Source organism: Dermacentor albipictus, chromosome 6 (genome assembly GCF_038994185.2).
Source record: "Dermacentor albipictus isolate Rhodes 1998 colony chromosome 6, USDA_Dalb.pri_finalv2, whole genome shotgun sequence".
NCBI classification, from domain to species: Eukaryota; Metazoa; Arthropoda; class Arachnida; order Ixodida; family Ixodidae; genus Dermacentor; species Dermacentor albipictus.
Genome location: NC_091826.1, coordinates 11,794,644 through 11,811,007, shown reverse-complemented (window position 1 = coordinate 11,811,007; position 16,364 = coordinate 11,794,644). Strand labels below are relative to the sequence as shown.

The window sequence follows — 16,364 nt, the reverse complement described above, 5'->3', positions numbered from 1 at the left end:
ATGAAATTTTTTTTCATGCTCCCTTGAAGTGAACCAAATATGCAACAACTTTTGCATGTTGAAATAGTAGAAATAGCTTTGTACCATGCACAGGGAAAACAATTTTTTTTATTGAAATTAACAAAACAAGTTGGTAATTTTTATTCCAGATGCCTCATTGATGCGCATATAGCTGGCTCTGCTATATTTATTGACAATTTCTGCTAAAATTGACAAATCTGGTGTACAGATGTATGCTCGACACTGTGCCAAAAGTGCTTGGATGAATCGGCTTCATCATCATCATCATCATCAGCCTGGCTATGCCCACTGCAGTGCAAAGGCCTTTCCCATACTTTTCCAACTACCCCAGTTATGTGCTAATTGTGGCCCATGTTGTCCCTGCAAACTTCTTAATCTCATTCGTCCACCTGACTTTCTGCCGCCCCATGCTACGCTTTCCTTCTCTTGGAATCCACTCCGTAACCCTTAATGGCCATCGATTATCTTCCCTCTTCGTTACATGCCCTGCCCAGGCCCATTTGTTTTTTCTTGATTTCAACTAAGATGTCATTAACTCGCGTTTGTTCCCTCACCCAATCTGCACTCTTCTTATCCCTTAACGTTACACCCATCATTCTTCTTTCCATAGCTAGTTTTCATGGTCACCTATATTGGCTCAGAAATGAAATTGTCCTGAACTTTTTTTGTATGAATTAGAGAGTTTGCATTTTCATTACAAAAAGAAAAAGAGAGACAAATATGGAATGTCATGTCAGTGCTCCTTTAACAGCATGTCAGTGTCTAAAACTGCTTGCTTGTAGTCTTGACCAGTGGAATGTGCTGCAGGCTTCTGGATTCCGATGGGCTGTTGCTGAGCACCTACACCCTGCCTGATGCTGTGTATTCCCTGGAGGCCAACCGGGCGGTTAAGTCCTTCTGGTGCTGCCTGCGCCTCGCAGTGCACAGCTTTCTCAACCAGATCCTCATGGTCGCTTTCGGTAAGACAGAGACAGAACTCCACTTTCCTCTTGGCTCGTTTATACATTGCTATGAAACCATCGAAATGGCGAAGCAGCTGAACAGACAGCATGCTGGGCCATGAAAGAAATTTGTTGTGGTTACCCACCATGGTTGTTTAGTGGCTATGGTGTTGGGCTGCTAAGCACAAGGTCGCAGGATCGAATCCCGGCCACGGTGATTGCATTTTGATGCAGGTGAAATGCGAAAACACCTGTGTACTTAGATTTAGGTGCAAGTTAAGGAACCCCAGGTGGTCCAAATTTCAGGAGACCCCCACTACCGCATGCCTCAAAATCGGATTGTGGTTTTGGAACGCAAAACCCCATAATATAAATTTGTCGTGGTTGAGCATATCGGCCAAGTGACAGCCGACCTGCCGTCCTATGTGGCCCCACTGTATGAATAATTGGGTTGGGCACCACAGAGAGCAGCCAACAAACCTCACTGTACGTACCACGCTGGGTTTGCCTGGCCAGACAAGTGTAGTGGTGATGGTGATGATGACCACCACTGCTTGCATGCAGCTGCGTGTGGTGGTGAGAAATGCAGTAAAACCTCGTTTCTTCAACCCTCGTTAATACAGAAAGATCAGATAATTTGGACTCGTCCTCTGCTCTCAGCAGGCGTATGCATTATTTAATGGCATCAAACTCATGCTAATTGGTCGTCTTTGGTGGCACACTAACTAATTTGGACAAATCCCGAAGCACGGCAAATGTGCAATGCAAGAAAGCAAATGTGGTGCCAACGCCCAACCGAAATGTAGTGGCTGAGCGCTCATCGTCCTAGTCACCAGTAGAATCTGTAGGGGAACAAGGACACCAGAACACTTCGTGCCTGTTTGACTTTATAGCCTTTATTCTTGTGTTTACCGGTGTGCATGACACTACGTTGGTCATGTGCCTTCAGAACTGCAGAGTTGCCATCTATAATAGCGTCAATAGCAACCTGTTTCGTCCGCAGCGGTAGTATCGTTTTAACTCGGTGCACGCGTAGGCCATGTGCCCTCATAAGTGTGTAGTCACCATCCATGATCGTGGCGATAGAGACCACGTTTTTTGTCCGCAGCGGTTGCGGCGAGCTGTAGTTTCGTTTCGAGTAGTGCAGTGTAGCGGAAGTTGCCGAGGGTGAAGAGCGATTCTACTGTGGCCTGCACGCTGGCATCAAACCCGCCAGCTAAATTGGGACGGACGGATGATCTGTTGCCGACCAGCACATTGGCAAAATAATAATCGGGATGTATATGTGCACTAGTGAAAAGCATGTCTAATTGGATGAAGATGCAAGTTTCGAGCTGCAGCTGCACTGTGAAGGATGTCACAAGGTCCATCATTGTTGCGAGCTCCAACAAGTCACGAGATGATGAGAATTGCAGCTTTTATGCTTATTTTCTGTAACATAGAAGCAAGGGTTGTGGATTTATCCGTAAATAAAGGCAGGTTGGTGTAGTAAGCATTCCTTTATTCTTGATACCCTTGATAATTCGAACTTAATATAATTTTGAAATCTTTTTTTTGGTTCCATGAAATCTGAACTAGCAAGCTTTGACCGTGCCAGTGTTGCTCTACAGCGTATTTGATGTGAGAGTTTTTAACTTTTGCGTTAAACCTTGCAGAAAGCGATATACTCTGTGCATATTTTGGTCTTGGAGATTCATATTATCTTATTGGAAGGACATTTTTACTTGGTTAAATTAAGTGGATCTCTATGAAGATTTCAAGGGGATATCTATTATTTTGTTATAATGAGGTTCGAGGGTAGTTCAGGTTCATGGCAAGTATAGAAGACTACCACAGGTCAGAAGATGCAATGAAATGGCGGTTAGCAGTGTTCACCTAAATGTTTGAACAAGTACTAACTAAAAATGCTTGCATAAAAATTTTTTTTTGGATAGAGAGAGAACCGATGAATGAAGGCTGCGCTAACCAAGTTACAATAGCCTAGGCCATATGTAATATAAATTTTAAAGGAGAGGGAACTTCACCAATGTGACACGACTGGTTGGGTAAGCCGTTTACATGTTTCTCCTCTGCTCTTTTGTTTTCACTGTGACCGCAGTAATTGGAACATTAGCTGCTCTCTACGTGTGTGTGGGGTGGTACAAAGCACGGAGGGATCGCTGGCAGCAGCAGATCTACGACCTCACAGAAAAGATAACAGGTGGGTGACTCTTAACCTTTGAGGGTCAATGACGTAAATATACGGCGCCGCGAACGAAGTTCAAAATGGTCTTTGCCGTATATTTACGGCGCCGTCTGTATATTTAAAAATCGAGCCAATTTCCAAACTTTTTCGTTTCTGTCATATGCTGCCACTATGTGGGAATACAGGGAATTTTTTTCGTGCACTTCCCTCTCATGGTTTTTGTTGCATGGTTTATTTTAGCGCTAGTTCACTCCCGTGCATTGATATACTACCTTTCGTGCATTGGTGCACGCGCGGGCGGGTGGTATTTTGCGCTTTGTTCTGCGGGCGGTTTTGCCTTCTTGCATTTGCAAAAGTGGTGGCTATCTCGTTACTAATTGCTCAAAGGGTGACCGCTTGTTTCTCGCTTGTTTAGTGCTCACGGGGGTGTGCATAAGAACGATGCCGCCGCGCGTGCATTTCTGTTTGCTTTTTTTTTTTTTCGAGACTCGCAAGAACTAATTGCCTCTGGTTGGTGATAAGATGAAGATTAGCGGAAGTTTGTCGCACGTTTAGCTTTTTTGACAGGCACACTACAGAGTTTTCTTAAGTGCGCACACCTACGCAGTTTGATTACGCTATGGATGCACATATCAGTGTAAGAGCAGGAATATTTGAGTATTGCGAAATATTCTCGTGTGTGCATTTTCAAAGCCTTGAACTATAACAATGCATCAAATTTTCATTTCTTATAAGTGTATTTTCTTTTTTACTGTTGTTATTCATGAATAAAGAGTACATATATACCAACGCAAAACATTTTTTTCTCACTTTACGGTAAATTTTTCTCGAAATAACTCCCTAGGAAGAATTGGAATCTGTAATAAAAAAAATCGACCCTCGGCGGTCGCAATGGCGAAAAAAATCAACCCTCAAAGGGTTAACATGTGTGTCACACAAGTAGCAGAGTGCTGTCGTTGAGCATGTGGCAGTTTACGAGTTGAATCATGAACCAAAAATTTAAACTCTTCAGTCTAGGTGGGCAAAGACCAGATTAGTGGCTAGCTGGGCTTGTTGGTACGAACACATTCTTTAGCAAACATGCCTGTGTCATGTGTCTCTTTTCTGTATCCTGTTATTCACACTGTTTGCTAAAGAAAGAGCAGATGCAGTACACATTTTCGAGGGAGGAGCACTCTTCTGAATTCTTGGCTCAAAATTGACTAAAGATGCAAGTGGTGATGTCGAGAACTGTTGCGGACTGTCTAATGCCCTCTCTGCCAATTTCAGCCATGGTGAAGGAGCACGCAGAGCAGCCAAACTGCAGGGACCCTTTTCTTGCACAAGTGCATGTACGGGACATGCTTATCAACCCTTCCCAACGGTACGTGCTTGAACATTTCCGTTCCAGGTTATCCTCTTTATGTTTTAAGCATGTCTACTTATGATGTAATAGTTATGCGGAAACCTGCAAGGTGGAGAGAGGTAATTAATTAAGGGAAAATGAGACATCCACCCAATTGTAGCGATTGCTACAAAGGAAACCCATACGGGTTCCTTTGAGCAGCTGCCCTGGAAAGGCGGTGGTCTCGGGTTCGAGTCCCGGAACAGGACGAATTTTTCTTCAACTGCGAGGCTTTTCTTTCGAGGAACCCGTATGAGTTTCCTGTGTAGCAATTGCTACGCCTTGGTGGATGTCTTATTTTCCTTTAATTAATTACCTCTCTCCACCTTGTGGGTTTCCGCAGAACTATTACGTCAAACTCTTGCCTTTGCCTCAAGTTGTTGACAAATTCGACTTCACCCTGCCATCTGCTAGCCGCCTGGTTAGCTCAGATGGCAAAGTGGCTGTGCCAGAAAGGCAGTGGTCCCGGCTTCGAGTCCCGGACCAGGACGAATTTTTCTTCAACTGCAAAGCTTTTCTTTCCAGGAACCCATATGGGTTTCTTTTGTAGCAATTGCTATGATTGGGTGGATTTCTCATTTTCCCTTAACTAATGTCTACTTCTGTCAAATGCACAACGCTAAAGCCATCATCTTAAGCTGTAATGCTGAAAATAATGCTATTTAATATTGTAATGCAACATATGCAACAACAAATATTTTCATTCCCCAATTCTAGTTCATTGAAAACCATGCATTCTTTCGTTTGCAATTTGACAAAGTAATCTTATGACACAATTTCGATTTAACAAAGCGCCATTTCAAGCATGCACTAAGAGCCTTTATGGCTAGAAATCTAGCAAAAAAACTATGATGATGTTGTCCTTGGCAGAAGTCCTTATTTGCACGTATCCTTCCACACGAAAATTTGAACGGAAAAAGTGCCGTCGTTCGAAAGGGATAATCACGTTCTTCAAAGTGCGTGTGCAGAAGCACAGTATGTAGGAAATACCACTGCACCACCTTATGTGATGGTAAAAAATTAGCAGAGGCTGTGCATGGCCTCTGAGATTGCACATGCTGGCAAGTTTCACTCTAGTCGTCCCATTTGGTGTAAAAAAACTAATCCGGTGCGCATGCCTGACTGCCACGAAGTGGCGCTGTTAGCTGAAGGCTCTGGTGCCTTTGTTCGTGGTTGTAGAAGGCAGACTGAGATTTCAACGCACTCATTGCCTCTCTTTTCACGTGTTGTGGAACATTTTTGCAGGATATATTCCAGGCAACTTTTCAGCTCTTCCTCGAACATATTGCTATCTTGATCGTTTAGTCCTTGTTTTGCCTTTCTGTTTTCTTATACTTTCCATATCCTTATCTATTGATTTCGTAGCATCTGTAGTGCGTAATTACGTTTATTCATTTATTTTTCTAAACAAATCATGTGTGGGCTCACACACACCATCCACTGTCTGTGAACTGGTAGCTTATTTTGAAATTATAGCACCGGCAACACATACAACTACAAATTGGAACAAGAATGAGACAGCGCTTGTGTCTTGTCCTTGTTCCAATCTGTGGTTGCATGTGTTAGTGCTGTTATAATTTTCAAATCAAGCATGCACCAACTTGCCCAAAAAGAAGTTCTAATGGTAGCCTATTATAGATGGCAGGGTTTAGTTGTCGGCCTAGTCTTCTGTTTTTTTTTTGTTGAACTTTTCATTGCAGTGATTCACTAATTCATACGGGAATTTTCACATTTGTACGCCTGCTCTGTAGTGTAATGATGTTCATATAACATTGTCGGTTTCTCACCCGTGCTCTTGGGACAAAGGAACGACAACACAGTATTCCAAACAATCACAAGGGCATTTATTGCATCTTTCATAGATCACTGCCTGCTAGCCGAGTTGCTATCTACGAAACATGCCGATGGGCGCACGACAAATTGCGGAAGTCTGACTCACCGCGACCGGGTAACGAGCGAATATGTTCGCCCCATGCTGGACACCAATGCCTGGTCGTTCGTGCGTACGGTCACGTGAACGGTGGCGCGTCTGAATAAGGCCTCACGAGACGGTATCGAAGAAGCATGGATCGGCGCACGCGCGGGACGTCCGCGACGCTTGCCGAGCCCGAGCCAAAGAGGAAGAGCCGTTTCCTTTCCGCACCCAAGTAACCCCACCGTTAGGTGGCGTTAGGAGCGCAACACTCATGCCATTTCTCGTACTGTGCTTCAACTACACCGACTGCCACAGGCATCAAGCCACGCGGCAAAGCCGGGGGACAGGAGACGGGAGCAATGCGGAAAAACATATCAGGGGACTTGTGAGAGTCTCGCATCCCCACAACATTTGCTAGTATCTTTCACTGCATATGTTTTCCTGTCTTTAGTTTGATGTAGCATGCTATTGCGTTGTGCAAATATAATGCTTTTGTTACGTTGATGAAACTCTATTCCCCCTTACCCACTGCCTTCCTGAAGGCATGTAAGGTATCCATAATAAATCTATAAAAAATAAGCATGCCAAATGCACACATTCAGAAAAGCGACTAGTATTTTTGTGTTGATGTAATTAACATTTTAGTCGTAACTGTTCTGAGTTCTAGTAATGCCTGCTTGTGTGGCAACTACATAAACTAATGAACGAGTAAATAATAATAGTTGTCAAACAGTATTCCTTGCAGGGGCAAAAATCTGGAATAATATACCTAGCCTGATCAAATGTCTATTAAATGCAGTAGGCTTCCATTGATTCAACTTTGGTTAATTCAATTTTAGAGGGCAGCTCTTAGGCACCTGTTCCTGCAGCAAGCGTCGGCTTGCTGCAGGAACGGCTCTCTGCGGACAGGCTCTCTGCGGCTCTCTGCAAGACAGGCTCTCTGCGGCAACGATGGCTATGCCATCGATATCCATCGATAGCCATCGATAGCCAGCGATAGCCATCTGCGGCAACGATGGCTATGAGATGGTGCTAGAATAGTGCACGTCGTCTGTTCACAGATGGCACCACCGTTACCATATACAGAAGTCTGTCTGCGGCAGCTGCCGTGAATTGCACCCAGGCGTCATCCACGTGCTGCCACTTGTGGTCTCCCAATTATCAAGGCAATTGCACCACACTTCGCTCCAATTGCAATGTCCATACTGTCCATACCAGCCAATATATTGTGACATGAAAACACATAGAAAGCTGTGCTCAGATTTCCCATTAGTATCGTAATTGTCAGTTAATTTGATCCCAACCAAAGGTCTCAGCCGGGGCCCAATCATTTGTATAGGCCCAAACATTCGTTATTTCAATCCTAAAATTGGCCTTCACTGGATAATTTGAACAGTCAGCACACACGCACCTGACCACTATGGTGAGCCCAATAGTGGCACCTTTAGAGCCAGCATCTGTTTTGGCAGAGCAGAGCTTAGGAGACAATGCATTGAACACATATCAACTCCCATTGAAAACGCTTATTTTCATCCTGCCCTAGGAAGATTTTAGGAAGCAATAGAGAGTTTTAGAATAGGGGCCCCAAACGTTTTGGGGCCCCAATGAAATAGCATCGAAGCCACTATGCATGCGCGAGACTCAAACTGCGTTTGGGTTTTGAGTTGGGAACGCTATTCCACCGATTTAGCGGGAGCCCAAATAGCGGTCCCAAAAGCTTTGCGTCAACAAACATGGTGGCACCCATTGAAGTGACGGCTCTAACCTACCACCAAACTGGATTTGATTCGCGGTAACGCATGAAGTTCGCAAGCTAGGAGAAGTGACTGCGGTTATCGCTTTCTCTCAACTAGCGTGTGTTATGAAGATTGATTCATTAGACGTCGCTGATTCCGAATTCGATTGTGGATTTTATGGCTCGTAGGCCTAACATGGCTAAGCTTGGCTGGTGAAGGCACGTAAAGTTGGTTTTGTTGCTCAAAACTAAGCGCAACTAATTGTTTGCTGCTTGGAGAATAACCTCTAAATTGTAGTTAAACGTGAATAAACGCAAGCCAAAATTACTATTCCTATCATAAAATGGTATATTTTATTTAATTATTTATAATAGTTTTTCTTTGGTGCCATAGTGGTGCTGTCAGCGCAAGACGCTATCTGCAAACGCAAAGCCCTATTCTAAAACTGTTCACTCCTGTGTGCCCCAATGCTAACACCCGCAAAGCTCTTTTTCTAAAACTTCTAAAACTAATAACTGTGGCTCACAATGTCTGATTACGGTATTTACCCAGTTCTAACATGTGGCTTTTCTTTATATAGGAATTTAGGCTGGAAATTGCTAGTGCTGTGCAATTGGATACGAAACCCAAACAGTCTTTGCGGTGTTTGTATGTTTTGCCGCATAACACAACTGTATACCAGCGAAACTGACTTTAAAAGATCCTTCAAAGAAGATCGGCTTCCATTGCGCTACACATCCCCTTGCCCATTATTTTGGCTAAGAGATTGGGTGCGCGTTAGATTTTTATTTTGTTTAGGAGCTTTAATTTCATTTCTTCATTAGTTTTCTATTTTGCTCTCTTATAAAGTATGTGCGCTTTTGATACAGTGGTGTGTTAGGCTCTGGCAAATAATGCCGAATGAATCGGCAGTGTGTTTTGGTGTTTCTTCTGCATGTTGTTTAATTAGACCCGCCGGATAACTTTATGAACTTCGTCACTCTCATCAAAGGCAACTTGATGAAAGTTGACTGTATTATACTGGTGTTCAAGAGGTTCGTTCTTTTAGGAAGCTGCCAGTCACCATATCTATATTGTACTTACAAAGCCTCTTTCTAAATGATCCTCGACTAACCACTTTGGCTATGTGTCGACATGCTACCACAGTCGTTTTATGCACTTTATGCAGTAAAATTCTTCTTGTATCTTTTTTTCATGACTGCTGCTGCCTGTGCATTTTTTATGTCATTAGCCTTTTGAGGATCAAATATTTAAATCATAATTTATCCTACATTCGGTTTCTTGTGCATTCTGTAATTACTTTTTTATTCCACAGGTTTGTGTGTGTCCACTACACCATACTCAAGGTGTTACACATCGTTAGTTGACACTGACTGCAATGAAAAAAGTAATCCACGTTCGCTTCCATTTCTGCTGTTGGAAAAACTACAGGAAGCAGCTGAGCAGCCTGTGGCAGAGTGCGGTTGCATTCCTCGAGCGGAATGAATCGCGCCTGCGCACGGAACGCCAGCAGATTGAGGGTGAAAGCTACCTGGTGTGGCGCTGGCTGGGGACGGCTTCCCCACCGCGCTCCAAGGTCTGGCAGGGAAAAGCATTCGAAAGCCAGAGCGGGGCAACGGGTGCACCTCTGGGACCGTCCTGTGTGCCTGCCACCTGCCTCAAGATTCGCCATATGTTCGACCCCGAAGTGTAAGTGTGTTGTTGCATGCTCTTGCATTGTTTGCTCTATGTGGTTGGCAACTTGTTGGGAGGAAGCTTTTTCCTCTGACATTCATCACTAAGACGTGTAACAATACTAGACTCGGGATTTTCCATTTGCTCTATACATAAATGCTTGTAGAACAGGTGCCTGCAATCAGCTTAGGCTCTAGAGCAAATAGGTAAAGTTTAACATGGATATAAATGAACATGGGTGTAGCGAATTATTGGATATAACAAAGTAAATCCAAAGTGTTTTTCGCTGGTATCGGCACATTATGAACATACGCCTATAATGAATATCAGGTACTGTGGAACCCTTATTACAGTCAAACCCGTATATATTGAACTTGCAAAAAATGGGAATTAGTTTGATGTGTTTTGTATATAGAACTTTCAAAGAATTTGACAACATAAAAGCTATATGCAATTTCTTACAGTACATTATTGATGAAATGTACTTCATTGCGGCTTACTGCGGCACAACATAGTCCTGAATGTTCATTTGGGAGAGCGTCCATTTTTCTGTGTTGTCCAAAAACTTGGAGCAGCTGAGGCTGCAGGCTTCCATGTTTGCGCAGGAACGGCAAAACAGATAGAGCGCATGTATCAAGTTGGAGTAGATAGGCACAGAATCTGAGTTGTCATCGCTGTTCCCTTCACTGGTGTCGTTATTCATGACATCAGCAATGAACTTCTAATTCTGAAGCTATTCTTTGGTCATGGCACCTAAGTGCGCATGCACAAATGTTGGCAGTTGATCCATCAACGGAAACATTGACAGATCGCTCTAAACTTTGCCAAACCGGCGACAGCTTTATTGGGTTTGTTGGAAGGCCTTTCACTGTCGTTACCAGGAATGTGGAGACCAGCATGGCAGAAGCAGTTTTGAATAATTTCCTTTGTAATGTCTGCCCAGGACGCTGTGGTGACATCAGATTTCTTTTCTCTTCTCGCTCAATTCAATAATTTCCAAAGTTACAGTGAATGGCAGATTGAGCCGCTTCGTGCTAGCCATCATGCAGAACAAACACAACACAGTATAACAACACAATGAAACAATGACACAAACCTCTATAAGCCACAAACAGCTGACGAGGAACTCTAATTGGCTGTGTGAATGAGCACTGCAAGGGAGATCAGAGTAATGTTTATAGGGGGGGTGCTTGGTCACGGTGCAGTAGAGCCATGCAGGCATGCAGGTGCAGCCGGACTAAATCTTTTACTGTGGGGTTGTTAGCAGCTCGTTCGGCCGCAGCACGGGAAAGCCAACTTCTGGGGCAGTTTTGCACTAGGTAGTTTGATATATTGGCAGTGGCTGCTGTTTTTGTTTGATGTAACCATACTTTTTTCTATATATTCTCATTTTAACCTTACATGGCTGAGAAATTGTTCAATATAAGGGATAATTTGATGTAAACGTGTTCAGTGTAGTTGAGTTCGACTGTGTACAGCTTTCTCAGGGCTGCGCGAAAACGTATAATTCAGGCATCATATACCGTATTTACTCGAATCTAGGCTGGCCCCGATTCTGAGCCAACCCCCGAATGTCCGAAGCCAGAAAAAAAAAAAAAACTTACCTCAAATGTAAGGCGAACAAAAAAGTGAGGACAGCATTCACAAAAAGAAAACGGTATTTATTTAATATGTACACGCCGAGCTCACTCTACAGAACCATCACTGCTAGCCTCGTACGCTTGCAGATGCAAGCTCGCGTCCGCGTGCACACAGTGTGCCTGGCAGAATGGCCTGGCCTGCCTGCCAATGGCTTAATGGCCTGGCAAGTCCTGCCTGGCTTAAATGTTTGACGATGCCTCTGCGGCTAGCAAAACTTTTCATTTGTGGCATCGCCTGTTTGATGCCATTATAACGCCATGCCACACGCCGATACTTAGCCACCATACCGATACGACACAGGTCAGAATAGCGACATCTCTCGTGTACTTCAGTTGGCTACTGGAGTGGCTAGTAGCAGCTGCGATACTGACTTTTCTAGATGGTGCTAGCTATGTACCATGTTTATTGTTTTCAATTACAAACTGGCGTGTTTTTTAAATTCCTCAAATCTAAGTTGACCCTGGAGTTTGGCATATGATTATTTGAAAAAAAAAAAAAAACTATTGGCCTAGATTCGAATATGGTAATCCAGCCAATAAAAAATGTCTATATACAGTCGATCCCGGATATATCGAACTTGAAGGGGATCGCGAAATAGTTCGGTATATCAATAATTCGAAATATAAAATGTGCATGTCAAAAGCTTCTCTAACAACTCATCTCAAGGCAGTTTCCCGATGTCGTGACTAACGGGAACTTACCGCTCTGTGCCTCCATGGCGCGTAAAAAAACAAAAACACAGCGCGATGACCAGAGCACTTTATTTTGGAAGAAAAACATTTGTGACCTTTGCTTGCTTTTTCTTCTACACCATCAAGTTCATTAAGCTGTCCTCAAGCTTGTTGACAGTGTCCAAATGAGAATGGCTAGCTACTTCCATCGTGCCACAACAGCGGCGAATGGCGCTGAAAGCTGATGCAAGTTCAGCTGCAGTGCATGGTGGTTGGTCCTCTTCATCGGAACCTTCACCGCTGCTCGAGTCTGCGTCCTTGTCACTCATGATGTCAGCCACAATCCACATCAGTGCGATCTGCTACAGCTTGCACGCCATCGTCAGTGCTGACGAAATCGCATGCTGTAACGCCGCCTGGGATGGCACCTGGGAATGTCGAGAGCACATGAAATTTGCTGTCTAGGCATCCAGCGTCATCGTCTTCACTGTCAAGACATCCGTCGTCTGCAGCTACCACAAAGCCTGCTTTGCGGAAGCAGTTCACAATTGTGCTTTTCTTCACGTCGTTCCAAGCACCAGCCACCATTTGAATGGCTCCGAGGAGGTCCACTTTGAGTTCGATTCCTAGTGAAGGTTGGTCAGGAGCCTCTGCACTAGTCGTCGTCTGTACCCAACCTTAAACGCTTTCACAATGCCTTGGTCGAGAGGCTGAAGTTCTGCCGTTGTGTTTGGCGGCAGAAACTTGAGGGTGATCTGCTTTAATGGGCAGATGTCATGATGGGCCGAACAATTGTCAAGAAGAAGACAAACTTTGCAGCCAGACTTCTCCAGTTCGGCATCCCACGCCTGTAGCCACTCAACGAAAAAATTGCGTGTCATCCAAGCTTTCTTATTGGACGTGTATCGAACTGGGAGGCCTTTCGCATTCTTAAAGCAGTGTGGTGACCTGCTCTTTCCGATAACAGACGGCTGTAGTTTGCATGACCCATCCATATTTGCAGCAAGCAAAATCGATACGTGCACTTTGCTGTTCTTTCCATCATGGCATGCAGTGCCCTTCATATGCAGAGCCTTGTTTAGCAGCATTCGCCAAAACAGTGCCGTCTCATCTGCGTTGAATATTTGCGATGGCGAAAAGCTGTTGGAAATATTTGGCCACTCTTTGGACAACCACTTCTCTATGTGACTTGTGCTAGTCGCCTCGCTTTTGCGCGAAAGGGTCTTTCCGACGATGCTGTAGCGACTTTTAAGTCGCTGCTGCCAACCAGTGCCACCAGCGAAGCTTTCTTCTCCGAAGGCCACAGCAAACCCTTTGGCCTTCTCCATGAGCATTGGGCTGTCAACAGGTATGTTCTTGGCATGTGTCTCCAAAAACCAGGCATACAATGCCTTCTCGACCTTGTCAAAGGTTGGGACGCGCACACGACACGCTCCAGGGCGACTGGACTGCACTGCCTTCAGCTTAACATCGGCTTTGTTCTTGAGGATCGTACTCGAGGTGTTGCGAGGAATTCAGCATGCCGCGACGACCGACGACTTTTTCTCGCCAGCCTCCACCTGTCGAATGATGTCTGCCTTTGTTGAAAAATCCAAATTCTTGAGATTTTTCACGGCCATGGCTCTGGAAAACGTGCCAAAAGCAGAAAGAAGAACATAGTGCACCACGCGACTCTCAAGCCTTCGCGTTGACCTCGTGAATAAAAGGAACAAAGCGAATCGAAAGATGCACCGCTCCGCGTCTCCGCACTACCACAAGCCCAAGCTGCGCTGACCTTGTTTGTCTCGCTGCGCCAGCGGTGTCAGCCAACCAAAACACAGAAAACGGGCGCCTGCGGTCAGCGTGGTTTCTCCCTCCCACTTCCCTTTCACACCCAATCGCACTCCAAGTGCTCCTCATCACGTGCCTTTTACCCACACGCCCCTTTCTCAGAGTGCGGGGCTGCGCGCGTGAGATTGCGTCGCGAGACCTTCATGAGGAGAAGCGCACTTGCGGGGGTGGGAAGCGATGGGAGAAGCGCATTTGCAGGGGAGGGGTATGGTGGGAGAAGCGCACTTTCCGGGGCGCAGCTCAGCATGGAGTTCGATACATCGATATGCCGGTGCATGGGAGTTCTAGATACGCTATACTTTTGCATGGGATCCCTAATGAACAGGCAATAATTCGATATATCTGGGATCGACTGTAGTAAACGGTTTTGCATGAAAGTTGCAAGGAGTTTCAATTTTAACTACGGGCTATTTAATACTCGGCAGCACTTAGAAATCAATACCTTTAACAAAATAAATACGAAAGGATACTGCTGTGCAGGTGCCTGTGAGGCTTTATTGGAGGAATTTAGCGTATTGTGTATCGCTCTCTGCATCCACCAGCATGCTAAAATGTTCTTTTCTCATCTGCACACTTTAAAAAAATCAGTTTCGTATAGACATTCTTTGAACCACACAGCAAGCACGGTGGCACAGACGTTGTCAAGCAGTGTTTATATGATACTGAAATAAAAGTTGATTGATTGATTTATTGAAGAGCTTTCTTTCGAGCAAAGCAGCGTTCTCAAGATGGTCACCTATGGCATTGCCTGCGCTGACAAATCACTGAATTCTGCAGAAGCTACGTGGCGTATCCGTGAATGTAGGCACAGGGATGGTAGCATCTGTTGAGTCATCCTCGTCTGAGGTGGCAGCCAGTAGTGTTGGCATGAGGCAATTACTCCTTGTACGTCCGACCTCATACGGCGACCAACGTAAAACTGGGAATCGAACGACAGACATGTGAGAGGGGGAAGTCTTGTGCACTCACATGTAGATGGAAAGCTCCGAACTGTGTGCCTTCTGGTAGATAATCGGTTTGATCTTTACACATGCTTTCACTCTTTCCATACATGCTGGGCTGGCTGGTTCTCGGTTGATTAAAGTGTACGGCCGACAGCACACTTGGCACTGCGTGAAGATGGCAAGCTTGGCACAGCGCCAAAAATGTTGTTGGTTGTGTTCGCAGATGCATCCAGTGCAAATTCGCACAAAATCTTATGAAAGTGAAACCGGCTCTGAAAGTGAGCCCCCGAGAGTACCGTTCCTGGCCTCTGCCTTTGTCGTCATTCCCTCTGTTTGCATGGCATGTGGGAATTGTTTTGCTCTATCATTATACTCTCCTTCGCCAGAATGGTCGTCAACGATGATTCTGGAATCCCAGGTGATGCTAGCCTTTGTAGCGTCTGGCCATTTCTATGCTTCATCAATAATCTGCAGCCTGTTCCCAAACATCAGTGCTGTTCGTGTCTGAGACATCATGCATTGCAATTGTCCAGCACATCAACTTACACAGAGACGATTCAGTTCCTTGGCTGCCTGGATGCTGTTAGCTCTGATCATGACTGATAAAGAGAAAACATGGAAGACTCTCGTGATGGGAGCAGGCACTGCTGAGAGAGAAAGCACAAGGAGACGGCAGTGAAGGTGCTGTTTAGAGAAATCATGGAGGAGCGTGAGTGGGCAGTCGACAAGAAAAACGGTGAGAGAGAGAAAGTGGAAGGAGACGGCAAAGAAAGGACCAAGGTGGGCGGCGCTTGAGTGACGCAAAGAGGTGGAAGGGAAACAAATGATGAGAGAGCAGCGAACGCAAGGGAAGGTGAAAGACTAGGAGGGAACCTGGAAACCATTCAGAGCTTTGCACATGCAAAGGGGTGCTCTACCCCTCGTGACGGAGGGGACATTGCCGGAAGCTGCCAGTGCTTTTCAGCATCCTCTGTCTGATTTCGCACATGGTGTATGAGATGACACATGCGTATCTTGCATTGTATAATCAAGATTTAATGCATTATCTCTATGGGAGTTCATTGGTACTGTACTAATCCATTGTAAAACTGGAAGTTGCAATATCGGGGTATGCATACCCAGAGTTTTATTGTATAACAAATGTATTTTCACCTCGAATGTGCCTTTTATACGAGGTTCGACTACATTTAGTGCATCTGCACTTTTTAACCTGGGCTGTGTGCAATGATACCGCAGGGAGTACGAAGATGACTGGCCCAGGCAGATTGAAAACGCGATTCTAGAGAAATGTGAGGGCAATGCTGGCATCGTGCACATACACGTGGACACAGCATCCCGAGAGGTAAGCATGATTTCGTGTGATGGCACGAGTGGCTAGTGCAATAGCAACAGACCTTAACCTTTATGCAGTATTTCATTACC

The 16,364-nt window shown here is 45.0% G+C and overlaps 1 protein-coding gene across 1 annotated transcript in view; it reads left to right on the top strand.

Moving 5' to 3' along the window:
• The window catches only part of MAN1 (LEM domain-containing inner nuclear membrane protein MAN1), a 44,508-nt gene that overhangs the window by 19,859 nt on the left and 8,285 nt on the right, over window positions 1–16,364 (top strand). Inside the window, exons 7-11 of the mRNA XM_065446990.2 lie at window positions 829–980; window positions 3,061–3,162; window positions 4,417–4,510; window positions 9,614–9,871; window positions 16,179–16,284. Coding sequence (XP_065303062.1) covers window positions 829–980; window positions 3,061–3,162; window positions 4,417–4,510; window positions 9,614–9,871; window positions 16,179–16,284 — 712 coding nt within the window. The remainder of the gene's footprint in view (window positions 1–828; window positions 981–3,060; window positions 3,163–4,416; window positions 4,511–9,613; window positions 9,872–16,178; window positions 16,285–16,364) is intronic.